At 54.1% G+C, this 21,120-nt stretch overlaps 4 protein-coding genes across 4 annotated transcripts; 1 reads left to right on the top strand and 3 right to left on the bottom strand.

Annotated features, from left to right (window-relative positions):
- Positions 1–492: 492 nt before the first annotated feature.
- On the bottom strand, positions 493–2,220 carry FUZ7 (Dual specificity protein kinase FUZ7; the record flags this gene model as incomplete). The annotated part of the gene is made up of 4 exons (XM_032035022.1): positions 493–1,083; positions 1,139–1,670; positions 1,721–1,878; positions 1,933–2,220. 4 exons carry the CDS (start codon positions 2,218–2,220, stop codon positions 493–495), a joined length of 1,569 nt encoding a protein of 522 aa, XP_031892568.1.
- A 3,483-nt stretch (positions 2,221–5,703) lies between these two features.
- On the top strand, positions 5,704–10,103 carry SPT6 (Transcription elongation factor SPT6; the record flags this gene model as incomplete). Its single annotated transcript, XM_032035010.1, has 4 exons — positions 5,704–5,871; positions 5,930–6,106; positions 6,158–9,785; positions 9,844–10,103. 4 exons carry the CDS (start codon positions 5,704–5,706, stop codon positions 10,101–10,103), a joined length of 4,233 nt encoding a protein of 1,410 aa, XP_031892572.1.
- A 1,019-nt stretch (positions 10,104–11,122) lies between these two features.
- Positions 11,123–13,594, bottom strand: CGGC5_v006099 (Endo-1,3(4)-beta-glucanase; the record flags this gene model as incomplete). The annotated part of the gene is made up of 2 exons (XM_032034999.1): positions 11,123–13,145; positions 13,197–13,594. The coding sequence occupies 2 exons, from the start codon at positions 13,592–13,594 to the stop codon at positions 11,123–11,125; spliced, it is 2,421 nt and encodes an 806-aa protein (XP_031892573.1).
- A 2,148-nt stretch (positions 13,595–15,742) lies between these two features.
- Positions 15,743–19,010, bottom strand: yeaX-1 (Carnitine monooxygenase reductase subunit; the record flags this gene model as incomplete). The annotated part of the gene is made up of 5 exons (XM_032034988.1): positions 15,743–15,794; positions 16,013–16,068; positions 16,128–17,117; positions 17,495–18,732; positions 18,791–19,010. The coding sequence occupies 5 exons, from the start codon at positions 19,008–19,010 to the stop codon at positions 15,743–15,745; spliced, it is 2,556 nt and encodes an 851-aa protein (XP_031892710.1).
- Between the last annotated feature and the right edge of the window lie 2,110 nt (positions 19,011–21,120).

Here is a 21,120-nt window from a genome sequence, read left to right as displayed (position 1 = left end):
ACGGTTGGTCGACGCCGCTCTGTCCAAGCTTTCTAAAAAGGCTGAATCGTCGGGCGTCTTACAACAGACGACCGAGTTTGCAAGAGGTTGATATCAATACATGCGCCAAGTGATGCAGAGAAAGACCGGAAAATCCTTTTGGTTTCGCCCAGACCGACTGCTGGACCGCTGAGGTATGTCGGGACCTTAGATAAATGGATCCTCCAGGCCGATGACGTTGTCTACACGCGACGTCCTGCGACCTCTGACACCATTCTGTGGGAAGCGTTGAGAAGGGTAGATTGGAGCTGAGGCGAGGGGTCGTTCTACCTGATCTTCAGATGCTGGTCGGAAGGCTGTTTGCATGGGCATGCTACAGGACTTCGGACCTTGGTCAACAGACGCTTCTAGTTGTTGTAGCGAAACAACACGGTTTGGCGCTCTGCTATGCTGTGCTTTCGCTTGGGGTACCCGTGGCCGAGCGCCGCGAGTGTAGTTGAAGCCTCCCTGTGCCTAGTTGGAAGTGCCGTTATACACATCGCTCGCGTAGCTTCGGGGTGCTGGCGGCATGCCGAATGTGGCTTGTCTTCTGCTCTCTCTCCTGGTCTCATCTGGGGTGCCCTTCCGAGGAGGGGCTGGCGGCAGCGGACCACCAGGCGCAGGACGAACAGGAAGGCTGAAAGATGCAGCATTGGCGCTCACAGGGCCAGCACTGTTGGGATATTCGCCGACCTTGGGGATCGAATTGGTCGTAACAATCCGCTGTCCCATCCCGGGGTGACCAGCCGCCTGTTGTCGGCTGCTGATGGCGTTGATGCCGTTTCTGGTGGGGGAGCGGTTGGAGTGGGTGGCAGGTTCGCGCGGAGAGATGATACCAGCTCCCGCGATGGGAATTTCCCCTGACGTCGGCGTGTCAAGCGAGCGGTCGTTTGTAGATCCGCCCTGATATGTCGGGGAGTCACTGGAATTCAGGAGGTCTCGAGTCGCGGGAGAAAGCTGGGGCGCAAGGTGAGACTTTCTGTTGTCCCTCTCCATCAAACCAACAGCCCATTCCCTCAAGTCCACGGGGGTTCTCTTGGCAGCTTGAACAAAAGGATCCCGGTCCTAGCACATATGCGATTAGCTGGAGAAGCCCACGTCAGCCAAGGGCTGGACTTACAAAAAGTTCCTGAGGGGTAGGTCGCTCGTCGGGGTTCTTGAAAAGACACTTCTGAATCATATCCTCCAGAATGGAGGGGAAAGCATCGCTTTTGGGTAGCTTGGGCGCGGGTTCGTGTACAATCTGCTGTAACAGATCCAGAATGCCAGCTGGGGCGCACTCGCCGTCGGAAAGCTGCTCGCTTGCGTTGAATGGGAACTTGCCGATGGCAAGCTCCATGATACTCAGACCAAAACTCCACACATCGGATTTGACAGTGTACTTCTCGCCTTGAATTCGCTCAGGAGCCATGTATGTCGATGTTCCAACGAATGTGTCTGCAACGGAGTTGATAAGTTCTCCAGACACACCGAAGTCGCACAGCTTGATACTTCCTCTCGAGTTCACCAGGATGTTTGACGGCTTGATATCTCGATGCATGATGTGATGCTTGGAGTACAGGTAGGTCAAGCCGCCGAGGGTGGCCACAGCAATCTTGCCAAGAACGTCTACTCGGACTGGGCCGAAGACCTTGGATACCCGGTCTAGCGCGCTGTGCTGAGTTAGCATGCATCCTCCGCCCTACCAAGGACTATAACATACCCGACATCCATATACTCCATGCACATAATGACATCGTTGTGAGGGTTCAGAAATGCGCCGTAGAAGTTTACGATGTACTCGGATGAGCAGCCGTGCATAATCTGAAGTTCGCGGACAATGCGCTTGCGCATCTCCTTCTTGGCTTCCACGTGGATGACCTAGAGGCGTCGATCAATACCGGTTGCTGCATTCCTCTCCAAGTGATGACTTACCTTGCGAGCCATGACAGTCCCAGTCAACACGTGCTTGACCTTGCTGACAGTGCCTCCATTTCCGGACCCAAGCTCCTTCAAGATCTCCAAGTCCTCCGGCCGCAAGTCCAGCTTGTACTCGATGCCAATCTCCAACTGCGCTGACTGCTCCCCGCTGTCTTTATCGCGGGGATCATAGCCATGTCTGCTGGTTTCGGCAGTCGGTGGGGGTTTCGGTGCAGCAGGCGTCAGGGCGAGGCCCTTGACGTTCTTGCGCTTCATAGACCGGGGCGCGAAGGGGTCGGCCATTTTGGGAGTGAAGCTTTCGCTGTGTGATTCGTGCGGCGAATGACCAAGTTTGAAGCTGAACAGAACCAGCTCAAGTTACAACGAAAAGGCCGTTGACATGCCCTTCCGTGATGGTATGGATATGGACCGAGCGAACAGCTACCCTGAGAATCCGCCGTATAATTGAAGAGTCGCGACCATATGTTGGGGCGCGCTCGTAGAATAAGACGGCGGCAAGGTAAGGTTCCGGCGACGGGGTAATCGGGGTCGTCGGGTGAGGATCGGGAACGAGAGAGAGAGGCGGCGGATGGGCGTTTGGCAACGGGAGAACGTTGCTATCGCAGAGTCGCAGTGGCCGAGTGGTGGGTTTTAGTATCTCGCGGTGGACCGGAGCGATGGATAGATTCCGAGGTCGATGACTGCCTGCAGAAAGGGGGAAAGAGGGGCGTAGATGGCTCGAAATTTGTCGGTGTGGTTGTCGTCGATGGTGTCCCGTCCCGTTTCGGCCAAGGTGGGGTTGGACGGCGTGATAGGGAGGCGACTCCGAGGAAGAGCGAGGGGGGAGGGGTGGCGAGCGAGAAATAGGCAACGTGCTCCGTGGTCTTGGGAAAGGAGTTGATGAGACCTCGTAGACGCAAATGAGGTTGCTCTCGATAGGAAAATAGGCGGTACGTGGGTCGGGTCTGGTTGGTGAAGGAGGAGACGGGGAGGGGAGGAGGGGAAGGGATGGGGAAAAAAAGATGGAAAGGGTACATACACAGCAGAACCAGACGACGGAAACAGATGCAGAAGTGAAAGGGAAGAAAAAACACTGGAGCATTCAGGATTCAGATTGGACTGGACTGGACTGGTGGGAGTAGAATGGGAGAAGACTGGCCCGGTCAAAGGTTCCAGGCTTGTTTTACAAACATCCAGTCAGTGACCAGCAGTGAGATGTGCCTCTCAGTGCCCAATGCGAAGTGCAAAGTGCAGCAGTGAATGGGGGGAGGGGAGCTGGTGCAGAGGGGCAGATGCAGAGATGCAGGAGTGCAGAAGTGCAGACTCGGGCGCTGGTTGGTGCTCAGGCTGCTGCCGTGGAGGCGAGCAGGTACAGGTAAATCCAGGTCCAGGTTCAGTGTGCGGATGCAGCCCACCAAAGAGCCACGGTCCAGTCCGGTCCCGTCCACTTAGTCTGCTTTAGATGCCACCGAAAGTAGGCATTACCATGTACTCTGCGCCTATCCATCGTCTTACACCGGTCTCCAGCATGTCTGGCCGACAAATCAGCGCCCAGGGACGGTTTCGGATCACACGAAGCCTGCTGTTGTTGTGTCTTCAGAACCCAAGCCCCAAACTCCCAACTTTCCAAGGTCTGCGCTGATGGCGGATGCGATGAATACCTTCTATTACCTTACCTCCGAGGTTGCCTTGGGTACCCGACCTCCTTCCTCCCACAGCATCTTAGCACCAGCACTAGACCGGGCCAGTGTTTTAAAGGCGTCAAGACCCAGCCCCGGAGTACGGGATAGAGGTAACTTGACGCACGTTTTAGGGCCACAGTGGCAGCCAAACGCTTGAATCTCTAGGGGGCCCTGTAGAATCGTGGGGCCACTAGTGAACATTCGCGACGGACAAAGGTGGACATGCATCCTCTACTATTTTGCAGTGCCCAGGGAAGTACATTCTATCTAAATTCCGACATCGACGGCACGTTTTCGAGATGCCCGCTTGAAGTAAGGTATCTTACCTCACCACTCGCGTTCTGTCTTCCGTACGGCTGCCCTTTGGCCAATCTTTGTAAGTCTGCCAACGACCGTCACTCCTGTGGCCACACCTAGCCAGCCTGTCAGCTCGTCGGCGCCAGTAGCAGGCTTCGGATTGGGCTACGACACCCGAGAAACACGCCCAGCCGCATCAACCCAACTCTTTCCTTCCAACGACGTACGACCTCGTCATTTGCCTGTGTGCCTGACATCCAGTTGAATGCTTCCCGGCGACAGACGGCAAACGAAGCGAGGCAGAGAAGGCGACAGAAAGATAGAAGATCTCGTGTGGAGCGCCAACAGAGACTTCTACCGTCTCTCGTCTAAGAATACCACCCACATCGTCCAGACGTTGAAAGCAGATGTACATCAATGATCGCCCCTCACTGGCTTCTTCCACATTTCAGATAGCTCAGTCCAATCCAATCCTGTGGACTTCTCCATCACCCTCTCAACCCATCACACCAACCTCCTGGCTTCAGACAGGGGCCTGGTCGTCTGTACGTTGAAAGCTGGGACTTGGACTGATGCGATGAATCGCTTCGAGCCAACGATGGCAGAGAAATTCCACTTCTCCCGCACCGGGGCCTTGAATCGCCAAACGGGCTGGTGTCTCAGTGTCTCGCCGCCCGTCCTTATTGGTCCCTCACCCCCAACTAACCCGTGCGTCTGTGTGTATGACCTGCTTCCCGACGGGCTCCATCTGGTTGCCCAAGCGCGAAAAAACGTGCTATCGCGGGCTGCACGATGGATCCGCCGCTCGCTTGTCGCTGTTGGCTGCAATGCGCTTCCCTGTGACGGCGCTGTCTTGTGTCATGTTGATAGACAAAGAACGAGGTCCCTCAGGGCTCAACCGACCTATTCGACTCCTTTTGACTCAGTTTCTCCCAATCATGAACTCAAAAACATATTTTTCGACGAATCCCCATGCAAAGTAGCCCACGTCTTCACCTACCCATGTCCACTCGCAACAAGCAGGTTGGCATCCGATATGTCCTTTCGAGTACGGGATAAGGCGGGATAGGAAACTAGTCCGTTTGGTAACCAAGCATGCCGTCCCAAACATTGCATTTTCTGGAACTCTCACCGCTCACGGCAGCTTGTTTGGTAGAGTCCTGAAGCATCTCTGGCGTATCGCCGACCTGGAGCCACCGTGTTGAGTAAGCTCGTCAACGTGATCAATGGTTATCGACCTCTGTAGTAACCCTGTTCCTTGGGAAGACATTGAAATTCAGCGTGGAGAGTCATGAGCCACGACCATTGAATGGCGGGTTGTGGATTAGCAGACTGGGGTAGCTAGTTTTCCTGGGATTGACCACACCCAACAGGGAAGGTAGGGGTCTCGCCTGGGGACAAGCTTAGGTAAGTTGGATTTGGGCTGGCTAAGGTATCTCGGACTAACTGATAAGATAAGAAGTATCGGATGTCGGATAATTGTAGCCAATTGAACCTGCCTGCGCGAGGCTGAGGTCCAGCGGACGAGGCGCGCAAAAGGTCCAAGCTTTCAATTATTCCCAGTGCAGCGGCGACCGAAATTTGTCTGGCGACGGGCGCATTTCTTCAGTTTTTAATCATTTTCTTCCAGCAACCATCCCAATCCTTCGACTCGAGACCTCGCGAATACGGGTTCAGCTGAAAAATCTTCCTGCCGCAAAATATCGCCGGCAACTCTGTCTTCGAACCTTTCATCGCGCCGAACCCGCCAGCAATCACGACGTGACATCAACCGCGTACTGCGACTGCCCTTTTTGGCGAGTTCAAGATGAGCAAGTCGATGCGTGACTTCGTTGACGGCGAGGCCGAGCTCGATGATGAGGATGACGAGTCCATGGATGAAGATGCCGAGCCCGTTTCTCGCAGGAGGAACGTTGCCCCTGAGGATTCTTCCGAGGAAGAAGAAGACGACGATGACGAGGAGGAGGCGCGTAAGGTAGGGAGGACCCAGCGCCGTGCTGTAGAACCGGTCACTAATCCAAGTCTCTCCAAAGATTCGTGAAGGTTTCATCGTCGACGAGGATGAAGAGGAAGAAGGCGAGGACTCAGATGCCCAAGAGCGGATCGTGAAGAGGAAGCGCGAGCACCGCGATCGGGAAGAAGAGGAGCAGCTTGACGAGGACGATTTGGAACTCATTGGAGAACAGATCGAACGTCGAGCACCCACACAAGTAGGCGCCTATCAACATGCGCCGCCTTACTCCTTACTGACAGCTACCTAGCCAAAATTCAAACGTTTGAAACGAGGACATCGAGACGAAGATGATAGAGGCCCCGAGCGACGCGGCTTGGAAGACATGTTTTCGGACGAGGACGAGGAGGCCAACGAACAAAGACACTACGGCCGAGCGAATTACCGCTCCCAAGCTGACGAATTCGATGACTTTATTGAAGAGGACTTCCCCGAGGACGAGGACGAGCGAGCGCGTCAACTCGAAGATGCAGAAGTGGCACGGCCGCGCGACAAGGGCGTGGGCGGTGTCGTGGACACCACTGGCCTTGATAAGGATGCTTTGGAGGACATGGAAGCCATTTTCGGTAACGGCGAGGACTACGACTGGGCTCTGCAGATGGAAGACGAAGAAGAGGATCGTGAGCGTGAAGAGCAAACCATCGAGCTTAAGGACGTCTTCGAGCCGTCTCAGCTGAAGGAGAAGTTGCTCACCGACGAGGACAACCAAATCCGATTTACCGACGAGCCCGAAAGATTCCAGCTGGACCGAAAGCCATTCAAGCATCTGCAAATAACTGCAGAGCAATTCAAGGAGGAAGCCAGGTGGATCGCAGCTTTGATGTGGCCCAAAAAACTTCTCCAGTCTGAACTTCATTCGCCCTTCACCAAGGCTATCGGCAAAGTTCTTGAGTTCTTCGTCGTCGACGACGTTGAAGTGCCGTACGTCTTCCAACACCGCAAGGACTACTTGATTCACGCCAAGAAAACGAAGAACCCCGACCATCGCGATGATCCCGACGCCCCTGAGTACATCGTCAGCGCCGACAAGCTGCTTACTCAGGACGACTTGTGGCGCATTCTCGAGCTTGACATCAAGTTTCGCTCTCTTATTGAGAAGCGGAACTCGTTGGAGAAGACATTTGAGAGCCTAAAAGAGTCGGCCAGCGTTAACGATGATGTCCTGACAGACATGATTTCCCAGGCTGCCACCATGGAGGAGCTGCAGGACCTCCAGGACTACCTCCACTTCCAGTACACGGCCGAGCTGAAGGACCTGTCTTCAATCAACGGCAATGGCAATCAGATGAAGCGTCCGGGTTCAAAATCGAACTTGTTTGACCGCATTCGCAGAAGCAAAGCAGCCGGCTTTGTCCGCGCTTATGGCATCACCCCTGACCGTTTCGCGCAAAACACTCTTCGAGAGGGCAACAAAGTCTTTGCTGATGATCCCAGCCAACTCCCCGATGACCTCGCTGACTCGCTCACCGATGAGGACTTCCAGACTGGTGATTCCGTTGTAAACGCTGCTCGCCAGATGTATGCGGAAGAGTTATTCGCCAACCCCCGCATGCGGAAACACTTCAGGATCAACTTCTACCAGATGGGCGAGATAAACTGTCGTCGAACGGAAAAGGGTCTGAAGAAGATCGACGAGTCGCATCCGTTCTACGAAGTCAAGTATCTCATCAACCAGACAATTGCCGATGTTGCTCGACAGCCTGAACTCTACCTCAAGATGATGAAGGCTGAGGAAGAGGGCCTCATTGAGGTCAAGTTGACTTTGGAGAATGAGGACGGCTTCAAGCGCCAATTACGCCAAGAATTTATCTCGGACAACTACAGCGAAATTGCTGATCGGTGGAATGAGGAACGTCAAAAGGTGCTTGATATTGTTGTTCCCCGCCTTTCAAAGATCATCGCCAAGGGTGTCAAGGAGTCACTTCGTACAGCGTGTCAGGAGGAGGTGCTCAAGTCTTGCCGCGAAGAGTACGCCAAGAGACTCGATCAAGCACCGTATAAGCCCAAGGGCATGATTCTCGGTACCGTGCCTCGAATCATCACTTTGTCCAACGGTATGGGAGATCCCGCCCGAGATGCCACTTCATGGGTCTCAGTCGAGGAGGATGGTCGCGTCATTGAACAGGGCAAGCTTGGCAATCTCGCGCGTGACGAAGCCACCCGTGCGGAATTTGTTGACATCGTCAACAGACGCCGCCCCGATGCCATCGGTGTCAGTGGCTTTTCCGCAGACACCCAGAAGCTTGTTAGAGATTTGGAGTCGTTGATCAACGAAAAGGGCCTGATGGGCCCTGAATTCGACGATCCTGAGCTTGGCGAATACAGGACCGAGCCCCTCGAAGTTATCATCGTCAACGATGAAGTTGCCCGTCTGTACAAGGACAGTCCGCGAGCAGTGGCTGAACACCCGACCCTTAGCCCTCTCACGAGATACTGCATCGCTCTGGCGCACTATATGCAGAACCCGCTGAAGGAATACGCTGCTCTAGGCAAGGACATTGCGTCGTTGGCTTTCCACCCTTGTCAGAACCTTCTGCCCCAAGAAAAGCTACTCAAACATCTGGAGTCAGCGATGGTCGACATGGTGAACCTGTGTGGCGTGAATATTAACGAGGCCATCGGCGATTCATACACGGCTAATTTGCTGCCTTATGTTGCTGGCCTTGGCCCGCGCAAGGCTACCAGTGTCATTAAGGCTATCAACGCGAATGGCGGATCTGTCAGCAGCAGAGACGAGCTGGTCGGTGATCCGGACAGCGGAAAACTGCCAGTCGTGGGCCCTAGAGTATGGAACAACTGCGCCAGTTTCCTGTTCATCGACTACGATGCGACAAATCCAACCTCCGATCCCCTGGACAATACTCGTGTCCACCCCGAGGACTACGAACTTGGTCGCAAGATGGCGGCTGATGCTTTGGAACTCGATGAGGAAGACGTCAAGGCCGAGACAGATCATAACGGCCCCGGGGCCATTGTCCGCAAGCTTTTCAAGGAGGACGAACAGGAGAAGGTCAATGAGCTCATTTTGGAGGAGTATGCCGAGCAGCTGGAGCGGAACTACAGTCAAAGGAAGCGCGCGACCCTCGAAACCATCCGAGCCGAATTGCAAGCGCCGTACGAAGAACTCCGACGCAACTTTGCCGCACTTGGCGCGAACGAGATTTTCACAATGTTTACTGGCGAGACGAAGGACACACTTGCTCAGGGCATGATCATTCCGGTGAACGTTCGGGTTGTGAAGGACGACTTTGCGATTGTGAAACTCGACTGCGGTATTGAGGGTCGTATCGAGTCGCACGATGGCCCCGACGGCGTACGGGTACGAGGCATTCTCTCGACGGGGCAAACGGTACAAGCCAAGGTTCTGGATGTGAATTACAAGGACTTTATTGCCAAGCTCTCCGCCCGCGATGCCGAAGTCAAGCGCCCGTACAAGCGGCAGCTCTACCACGGTCATGGGCAGTGGGATGACAGACTCGAGGCAGCCGATAAGGAAGAGCTGCGCGAGAAGGATAAGACCACGGGCCGCACTCAGAGAGTCATCAAGCACCCCATGTTCAAGCCTTTCAATGGTTTGGAGGCAGAGCAATGGCTTGGTACTCAGCCAGCCGGAGAAGTCATCATCCGTCCCTCTTCCAAGGGCAACGATCATCTTGCTATTACCTGGAAGGTCGCCGACGGTGTCTTCCAGCATGTTGATGTCTTGGAATTGCAAAAAGATAATGAGTTCTCGGTCGGCAAGCTGCTCAAGGTGGGCGGAAAGTTCACCTACAAGGATCTTGACGAACTGATCCACGAGCACATCGAGGCCATGTCTAGAAAGGTGGACGAGATGATGCAGCACGAAAAGTTCGAGAAGCGCTCCAAGCCAGACCTCGGTAAGTTGACCTGTAATTCTTTTGACAAGTTGTCGATCAAAGCTAACAATGTTTGCAGAGAAATGGCTTACAACGTACATTGACGCCAACCCCAACCGATCCGCCTACGCCTTCTGCATCGACACTAAGCACCCTGGCTATTTCTGGCTCTGCTTCAAGGCCAGCCGTTCGTCGCGAGTCAACTCCTGGCCTGTCCGCGTCATTCCCGGTGGCTTCGAGCTGCTGAAACAGGCCTACCCCGACATGAGAGCGCTCTGCAACGGCTTCAAGATTCGGTACCAGACTGAGATCACCAAGATGCAGAAGGGCGGTAGATAGGTTCCCCCCTCCGAGTCGAGGGATTACAGAAGAGGCGTTGCGAACATCGGCAGCTACTACTGAGACTGATGATGATGGGCGAGGCACTCGGTGACGAGAAAATTACTGCAGTCGGGGAATGAGACGTCGCCTGCGCCCAAGCCGACGGTGGCGGCTATTTGTTTATTTTAGTATTTTCCAGGGCAATTCCGGAAACGTTGGACGAGATGGGAAGGGTGCGAAGAGCGGAAGATCAAGATCAATCAGCATTCATGTAAAAGTATTACCTAAAAGCTCAGAAGGCTCAGGGCCATAGATAAAAAAAATATTGGCGTCTATTGATGAACATCCGTCTATGATCTGGCGTGAAGTACTCGAGGTGATCTCGCTTGCTGTAGAAAGTTCGCATGTGCCGAATGCCTTGGGGTCCAACATGTATATCCCGTGCCTGTGGTCGTAGAACAGCGTAGGTAGGCATATGAGGAGGTTACGTTCGAGCCTCAGCAACAGCGCCTGGAACAAATGGCCGTGAATATGCCCAGTATTGGTACAGCAGTTATACCAGCTGAAACACAGAAATCATGCTTATCGAGCGTTAGAGCCTTTGGTCTCGAATCCCTTTTTATCTCTTTCTTCGCTTGGTTTTTTTTCGGGTCTTTGTCTGGTTCCTGCCTCTCAAGGAAAGGGTCGAGATTGTGGAATATCTGTGAGAGCCCTCCCCATGCAGCGATCCTCACGAACATGCCGATGATAGAAATGACAAGTGTTTAGAGAACCACGGTAAGTAACTGTTCAGGCAATGCAAGGGCAATGTAATCCACTAGGCAAACGGAGAGAGGGAACATTAGTGGCAAGCTCCAATCGTATTATTGAATAGAAAAGCTGTCTTCACCAGAAGCGAAATTCTATGTACACAACGTCTAAAATTTAGATTCTATGTGAAGCAGATTTGTGACAAAAGGAACGTAATGTGCCTCCAAACGAGACAATAGCATATTCATTTCCCGGATCATTTATCCAGGAGTCATATCATGACACCTTTACAGAACGAAGACGGCAAAAGCGCCGACCGCCATGAGAGCAAAGCTGACGCCAGCCTGGACGGCGTTGTTGGTGATGACGGGCTTCGTCGTCGCCGGGCAGCTGGCGCCGGAGCAAACCGTAGTGGAAGCGCCAGGGGCGGTGCCAGAGGCCTTGGCGCTGGACACGGTGGATGACTTGGTGACCGCGGTGGTGGAGTTGCTGTAAGTGTTGCCGTTATTGCTCTTGTTTGTGTTGCTGCCACCGCCGTTGTTGCTGTTGTTGCTCTTGTTCGTATTGCTGCCGCCCGTGGTCTTAGCAGGAGTGGTGCTGACAGTGATAACCTTGGTGACCTTGGTCGCGGGGGTGGTCTTGGGGGTGGCCGGAACACCAGGGGTCGTGACCTTTGTGACGGTCTTGGTCGTGACGCTGCCGATGGGGCAGTTGGGGACGGAGGCAGGGCATTTGGTGATGGTGTAAGTCGTGGTGTAGACCTTGGTAGAGACCTTGTTGTTGCTGCCTCCGTTGGCGGGCTTAGTGGTTGTCTTGGGGGTCGTCTTGGGCGTGGGAGTGATGACCTTGGTGGTGACCTTCGTAGTCACGCTGCCGATAGGGCAGTTGGGGACGGAAGACGGGCACTTAGTGATGGTGTAGGTCTTGGTGAGGACGGTGGTCCTGACGCCAGGGGGGGTCGTCTTGGTGGTGGGTTTGGTGGTGTTTTTGTTGACCTTTGTGGTGGCCTTCGTGGTGTTGCTCTTGTTCACCTTGGTCGAAGCCTTGCCATTGCCCTTGGCGGAGGTAGTCTTGACCGCGGCGGTGACGGGGCAAACGGTAGTGTAGAGGGCAATGGTCTTGGTCACGACGGCGCCGACTGGGCAGTTTGTGACGGTTGGGGCGCAAGAGGTCACAGTGGAAACCTGGGTGGTGAAGACTGTTGAGGTAGTCAACTGGACGACGGAGGACGAAGAGACAACAGGGGTGGGAGCGGGGATGACGGAAGTCTGGTTCCAGTTGTTGGTGATGGTTGAGAACGCGCTGGCGGTTCCAGAGACGGGACCAGTGCCAGCGTCGGTGACAGAGCCGGAAGCAGAGGCAGCAGCAGAAGAGACGGAAGCTGCGCTGGACCCGGAGCCGGATGCTTGGGAAGAAGCAGAAGCGGACGCGGAAGCGGAAGCAATGTCGGAGGAAGCAGAGCCAGAGGCTGTGGCAGAGCCAGAGGCTGTGGCAGATGAGGCAGAGCCTGAGGCCTGAGCAGAGGCGGAGCCGCTGACCGAAGCAGACGCAGTGGCACTGGCACTAGCAGAATCGGTGGCAGAGAGGCTAGAAGCCGATGCGCTGGCGGAAGAAGACTGGCTGGCAGATGCGGAGGCGGAGGCGGAGGAAGAAGCGGACGAGGACGCCGTGGAAGAGGCAGAGGAAGAGACAGTGGAGGAAGTCTGACCGCCCTCCTTGAAGATGCGGATGTCCTTGACCTTGAAGTATGTGTCGCTGAAAGCCGATGGGTTCGTAGCGGCGTAGGTAGAGCAAACAGCATGGCCTGTGGCGGCCTTGCATTCGCTACCCCAGACGCCATCATTTCCGGCAAGCACACCACACATGCCGATGTTAATGACGAGTCTCTGGTCCTTGAAGTGGCTGTTGATGTTGCAGGCATCGTTGGCGATCAGCATGCTGGGAGTGCCCCAGGTGGCGGTGTCAGGGGAGTCGGAGTTGACGTTGTCCGGAACCGAGCCCCATCGCCAGGAGAAGAACTTGATGTAATCATCGGTCCACTCAACAGCGTAGACACCGCCATCAGAGGAGCCGTAGGGGTCAGAGGAGGTGGTCGAGGTTGTGCAACCTTGGTTGGAATACTGGTTGGGCGCCTCCTGATCACAGTTGGGCGTGTCCACCTGGGCAGTCTGTCCAGTCGAGCTGATGAGGCACTGGCCTTGTTCCGAGGACTTGTAGGTGTGAGCGGCGGGCTTGTTGACCTTGTTAAGGTTCCAGCCTTCGAACCAATCGAGCTCTCCCTTCGTGGGCCAAGGCGAACCGTACGACCAGCTTTGCCAATGTTAGTACCGATGTTGACAACAGTTTAACTAACAGACTTACAAGGCAGGCCAAGCACCACAGACGGGCTTGGGCAAGTGGGAGAAGCGAGCGACAATCAGAGCCTTGTTGTAGACTTCCTTGCTCTCAAGTCTCACACTGGAGCGACCAACTCCAGGGAACTGGGTGATACTCTTGGCGTCGAGGCCCAGGTAGATCTCGCCACCGGCGGTGGACGCGAGACCCAGGGCTTGGGCATCCGCCTGGGAGCGGTAGTTGATGTAGCCCGAAGTTGGGTCGACGTCGTTGTAGTTCGAGGTGTTGTAGTTGCTCTCGAAGAAGGTGAACTTGCTGAAGAAGTTGGTCGAGTCGTACGTATCGGCCAGAGAAAACTTCTTGGCAGCAACATCACCAGCCAAGGCCAAGGCAGCAGTGCCGATGGTAACGAGCGAAGGGGCCATTTTGAGCGGTATTAAGATTATTGAAACGAGAGACTAGGTATTAGGTGTCTGTAAAAACGAGTGACTTGACGAAAGATACGTCGTTGGACGAGCAAGGTGGCTCTGGAGGTTGCTGGACCGCACAGGAGTTGTCGAGGTGCTGCGTGAAGAGGGAAGGGAAAAGGAAACCCTTGTCGAGTGGACAAGGTGCCCTCTTATGAAGCCCTTGGTTGCACATCGCGAGTGTGTGGTTGAAAGACTCTCTCTGCTGGCAAGTCGGGCACTTACACGCGGGTAGGGGGCACAGCGGCATCGAGGCAAGCCAGCCTAGTGAGGGCCGGGCTTCTCCTGGAAGGGGTAGCTCTCGATGGCCTGGCAAGCTCTGCAAAATCGGGTAGGGGTCGCTTGGTCGAGCAATTGGGGCCCAGAAAGGAAAAGCCTATGTTGAATAAGGCCTCACGATAGCAGCTGGGAAGCACGCGAGAGTCCAATAATGGCGGCTTCGGAGCCAAGCGCCGTAAGGTCCGGGCACAAGTTCGGTGGAGGTTCCTTTCCTGCGGGTCAGGTCTGCGGGAAAGGGGCCCGGGAAATTGCGAAAAAGGCAATGATTGACAGCGATTGGAGGGATCCCGCGATGGCTGCCACGGGGCGCCGCGATATGTTGCCAGGGTCGCGAGTGTGTCGCCCGATGTGCTAACTTGAAGTGACCGTAGCGTCGTGACTATTCGAACGTGGTACAGAACGCAAGCCTTCAGCGACAGCCGCACCTAGTAGCGTTGCGGCTATCTGGTTGTTAACTGTGACTCAGAACCACCCTCCCCTTTCCTACGATACGTTGTCTGGGTCGCCGGATGCACTTGTCAAGTTGGCGTGATGTCTAATGCAGGTACGTGATAACGGCCAGCAGAGGCAGGTGTTCGTCAGACATAGTTGCTGTTCTGGGCTGTGCCACATAATTCAATATTCTCCCCCGCGGCGTAGAAAATCATGAGTCGTTCGAGGTGCTTTCCTGCGATCAATTTCCACTTGCTTCGACAGTTCTTTTCGACATACACGTGCAATGCCAAGGTCATTGAGCAACAGGACTCTTGAATAGTCAATAGAGATTTGAGACATGAGGCTTCAGGTGAGAGATGGACGTCGATGAAGCCTTCCGCCTGGTGGCTATTCTGGGAGAGCTGAAGGAGTACGGAGCGTCGTTGCGGCTATCACTTGGCACCGTCACAGCGCTCAGAGAGGGAAGAATATGGGCGAGTTGTGAACATCTTGGTGGGATAGTGAGGGGTTTACTCCGTTGATGCCAAGTGAAAATCTCAGGTCGGCCACCAGTTTTGAGCTATGCCCAAATAGAGCCAACGCCGAGCCAAAAAGCTGCTTTAAGCCTTTAGACCACAGTTCAACCACGATAACCCAAAAGCAATGGCATCGTGCCGGGGTTGTTAAATTACCAAGCTGTGGTCATGCGGCAAAGTATGCGAAAGTCGTGTATGCGAAGGGACTTTGGTCACTGAACCTGCAGCACAGCAGGCAGCAGCAGCCAAGGGAATCTGGTTTTCGATCCTGTCTCGCACGAAACAGAATTTGCACTTGGCCCCCTCCCACGTCGAGTCGTGCGAGAAGCCGATGGCATGGGAGCGCCATCGCGTCCGGTAGACTGTTCACTAGAACCAACGGACGGAGCAGCATGATACCACCGCCCGGCGCTAAAACAAGACTTGTCTGCCGAATGAGGGTGTTCGAAGCAAAATAGACGACGCACTTGCATTGGAGTGGGATCGAGAAAAAACTGCACCACGTACTATTCAGGAGGCTTGATTGACCGCCTAGGGCCTGGGATAAGCTAATGGGAGCTAAACCATACTCCTGGGTCTGCTTGAACAAAAGCCCAATTATTGGAAACGTCTGGACGAAATTTTCGATTTGCCGGCAAGCACGTGGCTTTGAGATGTTTCTGCCGAAGGGCATTAGACGGCGTGGCGGCCGCCAAACCGGCCTCCTTCCATGACTATCTGAGCCTGTTGATCCTCTTTTTCGACTGGACTGAATACATGGCCGTCTTCTTCTTTTACTCCTATTCGTGTCGGCTGCTTTTGGTAACATCTCCGCAGAGTGTTTGATGATTGGCCTGATGGCGGTTGAGATTCGTATGGTAGGCGCATGCGAACCTGCTTAGGGTGATGCAATTGTGACCGTCTTGATGGTTTGATCAAGCCATCGCAATCTGGATTCAGTCAGCCTCATCCAAGCAAGTGTTAGGCGGGAAAGACTATGGGCAAATCCTGCTTGAATTCAGACAAATTTGAGAAGATATGATAACGCGGTGTTTGTCGGCACTGCACCAACAGATCCAGAGCATGTCTTTCACTTCTAGGTGCTTCGCTGGCCCCGCGTGCGTCATCATGGTCAAGACAAAGTCAGAAGAAATCGCACGTAACTTACATTATACAGGTGCTTAGAAGCAGGGGTATCTTTGTGTAGTTGGTTGCAGGAAAGGCCTTCCGCAGCGTCATGTCTCGGGCCTGAACTTGCCGCGCTTCTCCTTCATAGCGTCAACCTTCTTTCGGTCCTCGTCGAATCTCTGCATCAAGGCAGCCTGCTCCGCCTTGCGACGCTCGCGCATTTGGAAGCGGTAGAAGTCGGTTGTCTCTGACTTCTTCTTGGCTGCCTTGTCCACCATCTTCTGGCGAGCCTCCTCGGCCTCGTTCTTGCTCGCCGGAGCAGCACGACCACCGCGCGTAACAGTAACGAAGCCGTCTTCGTCCGGCTCGTTGCGTAACCTCTTGGCCATTTCCTGTGCCTCCTTCTCCTTGCGGTTGAAGACGTTAAAGAATGCGTGAACTGACTTCTGCGTCGCCACCTTGTCGCAGCGAGAGAGTTGCAGATGGGTCGAGATCCATTGCGATCCGAGTTCAGATAGGTCTTTCGACACGCCCTCACCCCAGACGGGGTACTTCTTCGACTTGTTCGCCTTCTTGATCGCCTTCAACACGAGCTCGACACTCTTGTCATCGGCCAGAAGAACGATGGCGCTGCTGCCGCTCTTTCGAAGCCTCCTCGTCCAAATATCCGGCAGCCGTGCCACTTCTTCCTCCTTCGCTCTTTCCTCCGCTTCCTGCTCGCCGCGCTTGCGCTTCTTGCCAAAGTTCGAGACTTTCACGGCCTGGGCTGGGTCAATGGCGGTCGCGGCTTTTCGCTCATCTTCGAATGCGATGCCCTCGAAGCGGCCGGGTCCGACGAGAGCGGCAAACACTTGGCGAAAATGGGCCTCGGTGCTGTCTACTGGTACATTCTTCAAGAACAGGCTTCGATCGTCGATCTCGGTAGGGATCTTGGGCGCGTTTCGTCGAACGCGGATTTCGTGTACGGCGTTGACGGGACAAGACGGAAGAGCGGGAATCTTGACGGGGAGGAGGACGAAGCCGTCTCCTTGAGACTCGGTTGATGGCATTTGGGCGACAGCGGGCGGGCCGAGCAACGTCAAAAAAGTCTTGTCGTGTTCTCTACGGAGAATGCAAGCATAGCAGCTTCCAAAAATCTCAATCCACTGGGAAAAAGTTTAGGTGGGGCCGAGTCCTGCTTATCGATTGCGACTTACTGGTCTGTGCGTCTTTCTCGGTCAAGTTCGGTCAAGTTCGGTGACTTCGCTGCATCGACGGCACCGATGCAATCTGTGAACTCACCGGAAGTAACACTGACTGCCTCAATAGTTTCTGAAATAAATTTATTCGTTCTACATCATATCTCGATCGCTATTCTTCCGATACCACGGCTCACGCAGCTCAGCATCGATCCCGCCTTCTCTTCAGGAGATAATGCTGTGCCCCTGTGGTCGACCCGACCAGACTTCAACACTACCTTGCACGTTCCGCAATTTCCGACCTCACAGCTACTTTCCAAGTCGCCGATATCACGCTTTATTACCTCCAGAAGCGTTTCCTCTTCGCTGACTTTGAGAACCTTGCCGTCTCGATTTGACACCTCCACCTCGAATGGATCGCCAGTCGTATCAGCAGCAAAAGCCTCGTAGTGGACGTCAGTGGCATCAAGGCCACTTTGTTCCGCCGCCTTCTTCGCCGCCTCCATCATACGTGTCGGTCCGCAAACATAGACGTGGCTGTTCCACTTGAGAGTCTGCATGATCTCGCCGATATCCATTCTTTCTCCTTTGGAACCATCATAGATGCGGGCGCTCTTGCCAAAAGACTCAAGGCGCGAGCGGAACGGCACATCATCGGCCGAGCGGATGCCGTAATGTAACTCAAAATTGTAGTGGACTGAATGGTAGGCCTCCATGAGCGCCATGAAGGCGGTAATGCCGATCCCGCCGACGATGAAGACGTGGTTGCTAGACGCACTGGCAACCTTCACATCTGTAGTGATCCGACCGACTTGGACGATGTCGCCAACGTTGGCAGATTCGTGAAACCAACGAGAGCCTCCGCGGCTATTGTCTTCGAGCGCGATGCCCAGTTCGAATCTTTTGGGTTCGCCAGAGACAATGGAGTAGGATCGTAGCAGTCCGTTGGGAAGCTTGATCTTCGTATGGGCGCCTTCCATGTCGACCTCGGGTTGAGCATCGCCACTGACAGATTCCAAAGTGAATGAAGAAACCCGAGATGTTTCCCTCTTCTTCTCGACAATTTTGTAGTCGCGCCATTCTTCACCCTTGTCCTTCGTCTTTTTCGCCTGGGCCTTCGCCTTGGCCACTCGCCGCTGGAACGCGCCACGACTCTCCTTCCCCATCTCTTCAATTTGCGCCAGCTCTTCGTTCATCTGCAAGTTGCTCTGGTCTCTATGCAGGAACTCCTGCACCCTCTCAATAGTCCATGCTGGCCACTTGCGCTCGACAAGCTTAATCTCGTCGCCGGCCTTGACGGTGCCCTCCTTTAGAACACGGTAGTACCAGCCAGTTCTGCTCGTCTTGTACGTGTTCGGGGCGAAGTTTTTGAGTTGGAAGCGGTGGTTGAGCTTGAAGCAAGGCTGTCGAGGCAAGCTTACTTGCAGCACAACCTCGTCGCCGACGGCAATGACATCGCCAATGCAGACATTGCGCTCGTTCATGTGCTTAGTGACGAAGTTCTCGCCAAAGCCGCCCGGCTGGAAGCGATCTGCGGCTGCGGGAAATTCGGTCTGCCATCCGGGGTAGTGCGACGAACAATCTGCAGACTGACTGTGAGTTGGATGTGCTATCGCCGTGAGAGATGGTAAGCCACTTACATCCATGGATCGCCTTATCGACACCTCCGTGAAATGTCGGGTCGTGCTCGTCATCCTCAAGGCCGAGGAACGAGACTCGAATGGGTCCGTTGCGCAGGTTCTTGTCTATCCCTGATTCGATCTCTAAACCCGGCATCTTCTTCATGGTGCTTGTCCGGACCTCTAAAAGAGTGTCGCTGACGAAAGGCGCTCTGAGGTCGACTTGCTCTGAGGCACCCATGGCTGCGATTGAGTTACGACTGTCAGGGTAAAATGGGTCTGGGATTCAATTGAGGTGTAGGAGTGTGTGAAAAAGAAGGGAAAGAAGTCGTGAGAAAGGAATTCAGGATTAGATCTTAATCCAACCCAGCCGGAACGGTCGATGACAGCCAGCCCTGGGTCCGTGTCAAAAACGAGCTACACACGGTAACCGACACCGTGAAGCGCGGCGGCGGGGTGGGGTATGCGACACTGAAGCATCATCGTCAAAGGGTTGCGGGGTTCTTCTGTGATGCACATCTGGCCGACTCGGGAACTGATTCTCAAATCCCGCGCGGAACTGTCAGTAACAGCAGTGCTGAAGCACGACACCATGCTTCTGTCAGCCTGGGCCCAGTGACTCATGCCATGCGGGGGACTGGAAACAGAGGAACAGTTCTGCTGATTATCAATGGCGCCCTTCGGTGGATCTTCAAAACATTCGTGAACCTCGGACGTGTGTTTTGCCAGCAGTGTGAAGGAGGGGTAGCTTTGTCGGTCTTGTGCGAAGAATTAACGTAAATAGGCGTTGGGGCCGGGATGCCATGGAGATTTGCCCATTTCATCATTTGTAATCAGTGCCAACAGGCCTGGCTATCCTTAAGGGCTGGCGGAAGAACTTTGGTCGCTTACCGAACTCGCAGAATAAGCGCCTGACTACGTATTTCAACAATGCCCGCCTTCATATCTGACGTAGACACCTAAGTAAGGTAGATCGTCGATGCGTTAGACTGGACCCATAAATCCCGATGGACTATGGAGCTCCGGCCCGGCGCCCGGTTACACAGCGGATGTTCATGGCTGCCGCCATGAGATCTCCTCAACGACACCCGAATATAAGGCTGGCAGAAAGGCGCTCACTTTCCCCAATGAGCCGAGATATTTTGGTATAGTTGGTCAATGATCCGACATATCGCACTGGCAGCGGCCACATTTTCAGCACTTTCGGCGCATAATGCCTCGAACTCCTCGACTGGAAAACTGGTGGGTAGGTGGGGCGCCTTTTACCGCAAAGGCATCATGGCGATACTGCCTTAAGAATTGAATCTTGTACAACCTCGTGCAAGTGCGAAAAGTTTTATCACAGTTTCGAATATAGGTGTAGTGTGATGCGGTCAGATCCGTCCTATCTAAGATCAATCACGGCCTTCAAAGTCCAGGCCTGTCTCCTGGAAGATGACATCTCGTGAGCATACAATTGCGCCCAACCATTAGGTATTTGAGCTCGAAGTAGCACAGCTCATGTGGTAGGTAAACTAGGTGTCACGCCCCTCATCGAGATTTTGATTTCATTCGCTTGAGTCGACGGCCCTGTGCCTCTGGAAGGGGCGTAAAGCTCGGCCCGAGTAGACTAGCAAGATGAAGTTGTATTATCGGAAGAGATAGGGACAGTAACCGCAGCCTGCTTCTGTACTCGGTTTCATGCGCCGTACGAATGTCACTTGACATGTTCTTTAGCGTCGAGAATCGTCGGGCACCGGTCAGCGAATGGAGTCACGCCACATAGTTGTTCCCTGAAGAAACAATTGGCAGTTTTGAGCAAGTTCACCCGGCCATGGGTTAGACTGGCGGTCAATCACGATATTTGTTCGGATATACATAGCTGGAAAAATCTTCAAGTCTCCACTGACGAGACTCTTCCCTGTCATCTTTGCAGCTGTGAAGCCGAGCCTCACAGTTACACCAAGATGATAGGATATGGGGCATCCAACCTCCACAGCCTCAAAACTTTCGAGACTTTGGACTCGCTGAACCTCGTTGCAAGGTCCTTTTGTTGGTTTAGCGTGTACCATTGGAAGCGGGCGCAGACTTTGGAATTTCAAGGAGCTAACATTCATTACCCCATCGACCCTAGATCAAAGGCTTCTGGCATGCTCAAATTCATCTAGAGGACATGATTAGTTGAGGTAAGACAACTAATACAGTAGTGGGGCCTGTGAGAAATCCAGCAACGCTCTGCACAAACATACGAGGTGTGAGGCATCGTAATGGTCATAAACGGGCGTCCGGCGATGGATTTGGAGGTGTTAAGACGGAACCAGCGTGGACAAGAAAAATAATGGCGGGGAGACGGATCCCCGAATTCTTGAGGC

This window comes from Colletotrichum fructicola, assembly GCF_000319635.2.
Source record: "Colletotrichum fructicola Nara gc5 chromosome Unknown KSG_Nara_v1_contig03, whole genome shotgun sequence".
Taxonomy (NCBI): Eukaryota; Fungi; Ascomycota; class Sordariomycetes; order Glomerellales; family Glomerellaceae; genus Colletotrichum; species Colletotrichum fructicola.
The sequence above is the reverse complement of the archived record's forward strand: the minus strand, read 5'-3'. Positions and strand labels throughout refer to the sequence as shown.